Below are 11,674 nucleotides of genomic sequence, written 5' to 3'. Positions count from 1 at the left end.
ATATATGTGTGTGTGTGTGTGTGTGTGTGCGCGCATGTATATACATTGGTCATGCTCATCCTTGTGCACTTTTCTCTGTATTGGTCAGTAGTGGTTGAACTGTAATGTTAATCAGAAAGCTGAACTGATAGTTCATATTTGAACCGTTTTGTATGTTACACTGGGTGGTGTGGTGTGGTTGGTGTGTGTGTGTGTGTGTGTGTGCGTGCGCGTGTACACACTGATAGTTCGTACTTGAACACTTCTGTATGTTACACTGCAGCACATTTTCTGTCTGTTTTACTAAGAGTGTGAACTATAAACACTGTTGGCCACTGTTTTAAATGTAGGACCATTCTCAACACACAGACACACAACTACCCATGACATCAAATATCATTTAACCATCATTAATACATTTAAACTAATTAATCACTGGACAGTGTTACTACATTCCAATGTTCCACAACTTTATGGTTTAACTTAAGCACCTGGTGTTGGAGCCTTCAATCACCTACATGTGCTTTAATATAGGATCTCTCTATCCTTCTCTGTCTAATGTTCTCTCTCTCCTTTTCATTTTTCATAGAAGACCTTCTGAGTCAAGAACATCCACTGCCTGCTACACCCACTGTTCATCTCTAAATGAAAATACTCACATGGCTTTTCTGGATGCTTTGACCACTGGCAGCAGTCTCAGCAGACATTCCTCTGATGGGTCATATTTCCTCAGGTCAAACTCATCCAGCTCCTCTTCTGAGTTCAGCAACACAAACACCAGAGCTGACCACTGAGCAGGAGACAGTCTGGCTCCATGGAGACCACTGATACTTCCTCTGCTCAGGTATGTTTGGACTTCCTGCACTAGAGAATGATCATTCAGTTCATTCAGACAGTGGAACAGATTGATGGATTTCTCTGTAGAGGAACTGTCACTGATCTTCTCCTTGATGTACTTGACTGTTTCCTCTTTGCTGGGAGAGCTGCTTCCTGTCTGTGTCAGTAGGTCTCGTAAGAGAGTCTGATTGGACTCCAGTGAGAGACCCAGAAGGAAGCGAAGGAAAAGGTCCAGGTGTCCATTTTGACTCTGTAAGGCCTTGTCCACTGCACTGTTGAGGAAGACAGACATTGGGGTTTTGACCATTTCAGGGTGTTGCTGTTGCAGCACATTGGTGTTGGTGGAGATTAAGGAAATAAACACATATACAGCAGCCAGAAACTCCTGAACACTCAGATGTACAAAGCTAAACACCTTCCCCAGCTGTAGCTCAAACTCCTCTCTGAAGATCTGAGTGCACCTTCCTGAATACACTGATATTTCTCTGACACCAATGCCACAGTTTCTCAGGTCTTCCTCATAGAAGATCAGGTTGCCTTTTTCTAGCTGTTGGAAAGCCAGTTTTCCCAGTGCCAAAACATTTTTTCTCATGTGATGTGGGTGAGACCTTTTTTGTCCTTTCATACTTCGTCCATACTTTTGGTCTTTGTGTCTGAGTTGAAAGATCAGGAAGTGTGTGAACACCTGAGTCAGAGTCTTGGGGATCTCACCACTCTCTGCTTCACCCAACATTCTCTCTAAAACAGTGGCTGCAATCCAACAGAAGACTGGAATGTGGCACATGATGTAGAGGCTTTTTGACGACTTCATGTGTGTGATGATTCTATTGGCCAGGCTCTGATCACTGATTCTCTTCCTGAAATACTCCTCTTTCTGTGGTTCACTGAACCCTCTTACCTCTGTTACCTGGTCAACACACTCAGGAGGGATCTGATTGGCTGCTGCTGGTCGAGAGGTTATCCAGAGGAGAGCAGAGGGAAGCAGATTCCCCTTGATGAGGTTTGTCAGCAGCACATCCACTGAGGATGACTCTGTTACATCCCTCAATCTCTCATTGTTCTGGAAATCTAGAGGAAGTCTACATTCATCCAGACCATCAAAGATGAACAGAATTTTGTTGTTTGTATAATGTTTAGGTTTTAATTCACATATTTCTGGGAAAAAGCGATGAAGAAGCTCCACCAGACTGAACTTTTTCTCCTTCATCAAATTCAGCTCCCTAAAAGGAAGTGGGAATATTAAGAGAACATCCTGAATTATGTTTCCTTCAGACCAGTCTAGTATGAACTTCTGCACAGAGACTGTTTTGCCAATTCCAGCCACTCCTTTAGTCAGCACAGTTCTGATGGCTTTGTCTTGTCCTGGTAAGGGTCTAAAGATGTCACTGCATTTGATGGGTGTCTCCTGTGTTGCTGTTCTCCTGGATGCTGCCTCAATCTGTCTCACCTCATGCTCATTATTGACCTCTCCACTCCCTCCCTCTGTGATGTAGAGCTCTGTGTAGATCTCATTCAGAAGTGCTGTGGTTCCCTGCTGTGAGATTCCTTCATGAATCTTCTGACATCTGTCCCTCAGTTTGGATTTGAGCTTTCTGTGGCAAGCAGGGGCCAGTTCTGATAAAAGAGGAAGACAACAGAACACATGCTAATCTCTTTTAGATTCAGATTCATTCATAAAAGACTCATTACAGGAGTTACAGGAAAAGAGATAAACAGATTGTTATAAATAGATTGTTTATTCCTGCTAGATTGGGTATGAAATTTCCAGTGGTAAATCTTAGTCAATTCAAGGACTGACAGTCTTAGATTTCAAGATTAACAGACATTGTATTATACATTATTTTATTGATAATATTTATTGGTCATCAATAACACCAAATGGTCAGTAGTTTAAAACCAGTTGAGGTTCCACCACACACACTGGTAACCATCACCTGACTGAGGAGATCTACAACCCAGACTGGACAAGGGGGGGGGGGGACAACCTGTGATCTGTGAGATAGGACCTGTGTTCTAATGTGATCTGTGAGATAGGACCTGTGTTCTAATGTGATCTGTGAGACAGGACCTGTGTTCTAATGTGATCTGTGAGACAGGACCTGTGTTCTAATGTGATCTGTGAGATAGGAACTGTGTTCTAATGTGATCTGTGAAATAGGACCTGTGTTCTAATGTGATCTGTGATCTGTGTTCTAATGTGATCTGTGAGATAGGACCTGTGTTCTAATGTGATCTGTGAGATAGGACCTGTGTTCTAATGTGATCTGTGAGGTAGGACCCGTGTTCTAATGTGATCTGTGATCTGTGTTCTAATGTGATCTGTGAGATAGGACCTGTGTTCTAATGTGATCTGTGAGGTAGGACCTGTTTTCTAATATGATCTGTGAGGTAGGACCTGTGTTCTAATGTGATCTGTGAGGTAGGACCTGTGTTCTAATGTGATCTGTGAGGTAGGACCTGTGTTCTAATGTGATCTGTGAGATAGGACCTGTGTTCTAATGTGATCTGTGAGATAGGACCTGTGTTCCAATGTGATCTGTGAGATAGGACCTGTGTTCCAATGTGATCTGTGAGGTAGGACCTGTGTTCTAATGTGATCTGTGAGATAGGACCTGTGTTCTAATGTGATCTGTGAGATAGGACCTGTGTTCTAATCTGATCTGTGAGATAGGACCTGTGTTCTAATCTGATCTGTGAGATAGGACCTGTGTACTAATGTGATCTGTGAGATAGGACCTGTGTTCTAATGTGATCTGTGAGATAGGAACTGTGTTCTAATGTGATCTGTGAAATAGGACCTGTGTTCTAATGTGATCTGCGATCTGTGTTCTAATGTGATCTGTGAGATAGGACCTGTGTTCTAATGTGATCTGTGAGATAGGACCTGTGTTCTAATGTGATCTGTGAGGTAGAACCTGTGTTCTAATGTGATCTGTGAGATAGGACCTGTGTTCTAATGTGATCTGTGAAATAGGACCTGTGTTCTAATGTGATCTGTGATCTGTGTTCTAATGTGATCTGTGAGATAGGACCTGTGTTCCAATGTGATCTGTGAGATAGGACCTGTGTTCTAATGTAATCTGTGAGGTAGGACCTGTGTTCTAATGTGATCTGTGAGATAGGACCTGTGTTCTAATGTGATCTGTGAGGTAGGACCTGTGTTCCAATGTGATCTGTGAGGTAGGACCTTTGTTGTAATGTGATCTGTGAGGTAGGACCTGTGTTCTAATGTGATCTGTGAGATAGGACCTGTGTTCTAATGTGATCTGTGAGATAGGACCTGTGTTCTAATGTGATCTGTGAGATAGGACCTGTGTTCCAATGTGATCTGTGACATAGGACCTGTGTTCTAATGTGATCTGTGAGATAGGACCTGTGTTCCAATGTGATCTGTGAGGTAGGACCTGTGTTCTAATGTGATCTGTGAGGTAGGACCTGTGTTCTAATGTGATCTGTGAGGTAGGACCTGTGTTCTAATGTGATCTGTGAGATAGGACCTGTGTTCTAATATGATCTGTGAGATAGGACCTGTGTTCTAATGTGATCTGTGAGGTAGGACCTGTGTTCTAATGTGATCTGTGATCTGTGTTCTAATGTGATCTGTGAGATAGGACCTGTGTTCCAATGTGATCTGTGAGATAGGACCTGTGTTCTAATGTAATCTGTGAGGTAGGACCTGTGTTCTAATGTGATCTGTGAGATAGGACCTGTGTTCTAATGTGATCTGTGAGGTAGGACCTGTGTTCCAATGTGATCTGTGAGGTAGGACCTTTGTTGTAATGTGATCTGTGAGGTAGGACCTGTGTTCTAATGTGATCTGTGAGATAGGACCTGTGTTCTAATGTGATCTGTGAGATAGGACCTGTGTTCTAATGTGATCTGTGAGATAGGACCTGTGTTCCAATGTGATCTGTGACATAGGACCTGTGTTCTAATGTGATCTGTGAGATAGGACCTGTGTTCCAATGTGATCTGTGAGGTAGGACCTGTGTTCTAATGTGATCTGTGAGGTAGGACCTGTGTTCTAATGTGATCTGTGAGGTAGGACCTGTGTTCTAATGTGATCTGTGAGATAGGACCTGTGTTCTAATATGATCTGTGAGATAGGACCTGTGTTCTAATGTGATCTGTGAGGTAGGACCTGTGTTCTAATGTGATCTGTGAGGTAGGACCTGTGTTCTAATGTGATCTGTGAGGTAGGACCTGTGTTCTAATCTCAGTTCCAAAGAATAAAGTGACACTTTCTTTTAAGTGATGCTTTTAACATTAAATAAACGCTCACAAGACCCTCAGTAATACATCAGTGATGTAACAGAAGTGAAGCATCTGAAGACATTCAGTAGATTAATTAATTCAGTAGTGTTTTAATTAACTCTTTAAATAAAATCTGTTTATAATCTGATGAATTCAGCATCTTTTCACTTTATTTGGAGTATCAAAGCTCATATCTGCAGGTGTGAACTTGAGAACATATAGCAAGAATAATACATCCTCAACAAGATGTCATAGACATGAAGTTGACAGCTGGATTTTAACTGGATTTCGGATAGGGTTTGAGTCAGGATTAGGGTCAGGGTGAGAGTTAGGATTAGGTTTTGGTTTGAGTTTATGGTTAGATGGGCTGGTTTGAGGTCTGATCACTGGTGTATGACCACTTGAACTATTCCACTTGTGAGTAAACTTGATGGTGATTACTCTGATACTCTGATACTCGGGGGGGGGGGGGGGGGGGGGGGGTGTGTATGTGGACATAGAAAGAAAGACTATCAACATCTACCAGTGATTTGTGCTCAAATCTCATTGGTCAAACTAAATCTCAGCCCTAAAGAATAACAATGTATCCTCAAAACAGCATTCTGCAAACACATGACACATAGTCCAGCAGTTAATGTGCTGTACTAACAATCAGAAGGTTGTCAGTTCAAGCCCCACCACTACAAAGTTGCCACTGTTGCCACTGCCTTAACCCTCAAATGCTTGAATTTTACTCACAATTTTTTTTTCTTCAATAAAAGCACCTGCTAAATGTAATAATGTCATGACCCAGAGCTCTTACTGGTCAGTAGTGTGTTTAGTGTGTTAGCGAGGTCTGTCTGGTTCATCTTCCTCAGGACGTGCAGTGTGATTTCCAGCGCCCCCTCTCTGACACTGCTCTGATCCTCCTCATCCTCCACCTGTCTCTCAGTGCATGCTGGGTAATCTGAGCTCAGTAGATTCTTAAATCTCTTCAGCTCATTCTTCACCAGAGAGATGATTTTGTCCTCCAGCTCCTGAATAAACAGCATCAGTAAAACTAGTGTCATATACAGATGATTTTAACACAGGATGATCCATTAAACATGAGAGGACTGAACTGAGTGGGATTGGGTGGTCATGTGCACATTATGGTTTATAAAAGAACATAAGCATCACATTAACTGAGCTGTATCTTAAAGTTTAAATATTAGTTAATTTTATAAAGTTATAATAGTAGTTTGTGAAGTTTGAGTTTCGTTCATTATCAGTTAAATTACAAAAAGCCATTAAAGTAAAGCATGAACCAGTAAACCACAGAGTCTCATCATGATCTGTGATCCAAACACACTCTAATGATAAAGACCCTTCCCCCTCTCACACACACACACACACACACACACACACACACACACACACACACACACACACACACACACTTACACATACACACACACACACACACACACACACACACACACACATATACACACACACACACACACACACACACACACACTTACACACCTTGAACACTGACTCCAGCTTTTCTTTAGAAATGTTTACAGGCTTCTTCTGGTCACTGTGGACAAACAAAACAAAGACTTTAATGGATAATCTACAGTTTATAAACATTAATCCAAGTTAAATTCATGGTTGTGTACATGATGCTGATGATGATGTGATACATGGCTTCAACCCAAACACTGTACTGACAGTAGAGCAGAATAACCAGAGAAGCTGCCCCTGGCCCTCACTCTGGTGATGAAGAATAATGTTTATGTGAATGGTGCTTCACCAGATACTGGGAAATGAACACAAGAAAATGAACACTGGAACATAAACAATTATATGCACCCCATCCACACAGAGGGCAACAGAACAGAGAGAGAGAGAGAGAGAGAGGTGTAACAGAGCGGCTGTGGGGCAGCAGGCAGGATAATCAGGGGTGAAGCCTGACAGGCTGTGGACACTATCAGATACAGATACTGGGAAATGAACACAAGAAAATGAACACTGGAACATAAACAATTATATGCACCCCATCCACACAGAGGGCAACAGAACAGAGAGAGAGAGAGAGAGAGAGAGGTGTAACAGAGCGGCTGTGGGGCAGCAGGCAGGATAATCAGGGGTGAAGCCTGACAGGCTGTGGACACTATCAGATACTGACCAAGAACCAGGGTGAGGGTTAATAAAGAAAGCTGTCTAACAGTTGTGTGTGTGTGTGACATTATTCTACTTTCCAAAGATTGGGTGTATTGTATTTATATTCTGTGTCCCAAACCTGTTATGTAATACTCAGTGTTCATGCTGGAATCCTTCTCTCTGTAATAGATGAGTAAAGTGTTTTCTCTCGTCTAGATGGTGGTGTGATTCTGGAGAGTTTGTCCATCCTGTGACTGAGGGAGATCCTCTGACTCTACACTGTTTACTTCACTCCACTATCACATCACACCTCAGATCTGATTTATATAAAGATGGATCACTCATCCAGACCCAGACTGCAGGAGAAATGACCATCCGTACTGTCTCAAAGTCAGATGAGGGTGTCTACTACTGTAAACACCCAGAGAGAGGAGAGTCACCACACAGCTGGGTCTCAGAGGTCAAAAAACAGTGAATTTAAATGTTTCTTAACAACCAATTTAAAAGAGGGAATGGATCAAACATGTAACAAATCATTTTGTGATTTATGTGCTTTGTTCAGTTCCCATGAGTTCAGATGGTAATTCCTCCGCTCTTGGCCTGGTTGGTTTGGCTGTGGGACTGAGTTTGGTCCTGTTCTTCATCTTACTGAACCTGCTGTGGTGCTACAAAACCAACACAGTTCTGAGATCAGCTGCGGATCATTTATGAATACTTTAAATGTTATGTGTTCATATGATACACATCATGAAACCTGTTTACAGTATTAAAACAGGCTTCGTTTATTTCCATGTTGCTCTGGTGCAGAATCTATGTGCCGCTGTATTGGGAATCAGTCACACATCAGCCAGACATCAGATCAGACCCAGAGAGAGTCAGGAGGTGAGGGGTGTCAGTCACACCACTGCACACTGCTCAGACCATGAACCACTAACAACTTTCCTTACTAACAATTAAAGCTTTAACATTTCTAAGCCAATTTAACTCCTCTTTCATCACTTGTTCCATACTGTGTCCAAAAATCTTTCACTTTGGCATTTACAAAATTAGCTTTTCTTATAAAGCTGAAAACTGCCCACTTATACAACACATCTGTTTGATTTGATCTTTAGAAACCATTTCTCTAAAAACATTTTTTGACTTATTCTTTTGTGATGGTTTTAAGCAGTAGGAGATGGGAAATGATTCTTGCAGATTGTGTCAGGGAGGACTGCACCATCTTTGTGGTTAGAAAGATGAAGGAATGTTCCTTCCCTCTGACATTGTGTGGTATGGCTGGGGGTCTCCAGTACCACAGACTCCACAATAAAAGTGGATGGAGTTAACTGATATGGTAGATGGTACTAGCTAAACTTCCCCTTTCTATAATGTATTTATTACCCCAGTCTGTCTGTGTCCTGTGCGGTTCTTTATTACCCCAGTCTGTCTGTGTCCTGTGAGATTCTCTATTACCCCAGTCTGTCTGTGTCCTGTGTGGTTCTTTATTACCCCAGTCTGTCTGTGTCCTGTGTGGTTCTTTATTACCCCAGTCTGTCTGTGTCCTGTGCGGTTCTTTATTACCCCAGTCTGTCTGTGTCCTGTGCGGTTCTTTATTACCCCGGTCGGTCTGCGTCCTGTGTGGTTCTTTATTACCCGGTCAGTCTGCGTCTTGTACAGCTCTTTATTACCCCAGTCTATCTGTGTCCTGCGTGGTTCTTCCTGTTATGACAGTGATTCCTGAGACCTAATAAATGTCCTCAGCAATTGTATCCTGACGTCTCATCCACCTGCATGTAACAGCTTCTAAAACTAATGACACCAGAACCACCACTATTACGTTACTATAGTGTCAGTCTCACAGAACTGGACTGTCCCACCTGTTCAGGTAAGCAGGACCTCCTAGATGGACCCAAACACATATGAGGTGGAACAGGGAAGGGGACAAAAGAGGTAAAACACAACTGAACAGGAAACCAACAACTGAGAGGGTTTGAACTGAAGGAGTGGGTGAGCAAGACCACACTGTTCTACCCCCTACACTACTGGGAAGAAGGAGTGAAGGAGTGAAGGAGTGATGGAGAGTGATGGGAGTGAAGGAGAGGGTGAGCAAGACCACACTGTTCTACCCCCTACACTACTGGGAAGAAGGAGTGAAGGAGTGAAGGAGTGATGGAGAGTGATGGGAGTGAAGGGAGTGATGAGGAGTGAAGGAGTGGGTGAGCAAGACCACACTGTTCTACCCCCTACACTACTGGGAAAAAGGAGTGAAGGAGTGATGGAGTGATGGGAGTGATGGGGAATGAAGGAGTGAAGGAGTGATGGGGAGTGATGGGGAGTGAAGGGGAGTGGTGAGAGTGAAGGAGTGAAGGGGAGTGCTTGGTGGAGACATAACGGGTGTTTTTACTGTTTAATAGTACGAGCAAACAAAAGAGTTCAACAGTGAAGGGATGTTTAAGGGCCAGAAAACCCTCAGCCACTTCTGACAACAAACAATTTGCTGCTCTCTCACTCCCCCTCCTGATGTTGAATAGTGAAAATAAATCACATTAGAGAACAACCAATTACACCCACAACATTCTTACCCAATCAACTCCACCTGGTACCTGCACTCACTGGACACTTGATTAGAATCACCTGTCCTCCAGTAACTACACACACACACACACACACACACACACACACACACACCTGTCCTTCAGCAAGTACACAAACATACCACACACACACCCCCACACACACACCACACCTGTCCTTCAGCAACTACACAAACATTACATCTGTCCATCAATAACACACAAACAACAACTGTTCTTCAGCAACTACACAAACATACCACACACACACACACACACACACACACACACACATCACATCACACCTGTCCTTCAGCAACTACACAAACATACCACACAAACACACACACACACACACCTGTCCTTCAGCAACTACACAAACATACCACACACACACACACACACACACACCTGTCCTTCAGCAAGTACACAAACATACCACACACACACCCCCACACACACCACACCTGTCCTTCAGCAACTACACAAACATTACATCTGTCCATCAATAACACACAAACAACAACTGTTCTTCAGCAACTACACAAACATACCACACACACACACACACACACACACATCACATCACACCTGTCCTTCAGCAACTACACAAACATACCACACAAACACACACACACACACACACACCTGTCCTTCAGCAACTACACAAACATACCACACACACACACACACACACACACACACACACACACACACATCACATCACACCTGTCCTTCAGCAACTACACACACACACACACCTGTCCTTCAGCAACTACACAAACATACCACACACACACACACACACACACACACACACACACACACATTACACCTGTCCTTCAGCAACTACACACATACCACACACACACACATCACACCTGTCCTTCAGCAACACAAACATCACACCTGTCCTTCAGCAAGACAAACATACCACATGCGCGCACACACACACACACACACACACACACACACACACACACACACACACACACACACACACACACCTGTCCTTTAGCAAGACAAACGAACAACACACACCCCCACACACACACCACACCTGTCCTTCAGCAACTACACAAACATTACATCTGTCCACACACACACACGCACACACACACACACACACACACACACACCTGTCCTTTAGCAAGACAAACGAACAACACACACACACACACACACACACACACACACCTGTCCTTCAGCAACTACACACACACACACATACACACATCACACCTGTCCTTCAGCAAGTACACAAGCATACTACACACACACACACACACACACACACACACACACACACACACACACATCACACCTGTCCTTCAGCAACTACACAACCATACCACACACATCACACCTGTCCTTCAGCAAGACAAACGAACCACACACACATATCACACCTGTCCTTCAGCAACACAAACATACCACACACATCACACCTGTCCTTCAGCAAGACAAATGAACAACACACACCCACACAACATCTGTCCTTCAGCAACTACACAAACATTACATCTGTCCTTCAATAACACACAAACACCTGTTCTTCAGCAATACAAATATACCACACACACACATCACACCTGTCCTTCAGCAACTAAAAAAACATACCACACACACACACACACACACACACACACACACACACACACACACACCTGTCCTTCAGCAAAACAAACATACCGCACACACACACACACACACACACACACACATCACACCTATCCTTCAGCAACAACACACACACACACACACACACACACACACACACCACACCTGTCCTTCAGCAACACAAACATACCACACACACACACACACACACTTCTGTCCGTCGGGAACACAACTATACCACACACATTACAGCTGTCCTTCAATAACACACAAACATACCACACACAAACACACACGCAAACAGA

General features: G+C 43.3%; 1 protein-coding gene across 1 annotated transcript; it reads right to left on the bottom strand.

The window, feature by feature from the left end:
* Window positions 1–634: 634 nt before the first annotated feature.
* LOC118240901 (NLR family CARD domain-containing protein 3-like) lies at window positions 635–6,738 on the bottom strand. Its single transcript, XM_035523449.1, has 3 exons — window positions 6,577–6,738; window positions 5,873–6,086; window positions 635–2,430 (listed from the first exon to the last, which is right to left on the bottom strand). The coding sequence occupies exons 1-3, from the start codon at window positions 6,682–6,684 to the stop codon at window positions 635–637; spliced, it is 2,118 nt and encodes a 705-aa protein (XP_035379342.1). The 5' UTR covers window positions 6,685–6,738.
* Between the last annotated feature and the right edge of the window lie 4,936 nt (window positions 6,739–11,674).

The sequence above is a fragment of the Electrophorus electricus genome (genome assembly GCF_013358815.1).
Source record: "Electrophorus electricus isolate fEleEle1 chromosome 5 unlocalized genomic scaffold, fEleEle1.pri SUPER_5_unloc_9, whole genome shotgun sequence".
Lineage (NCBI taxonomy): Eukaryota > Metazoa > Chordata > Actinopteri > Gymnotiformes > Gymnotidae > Electrophorus > Electrophorus electricus.
The sequence above is the reverse complement of the archived record's forward strand: the minus strand, read 5'-3'. Positions and strand labels throughout refer to the sequence as shown.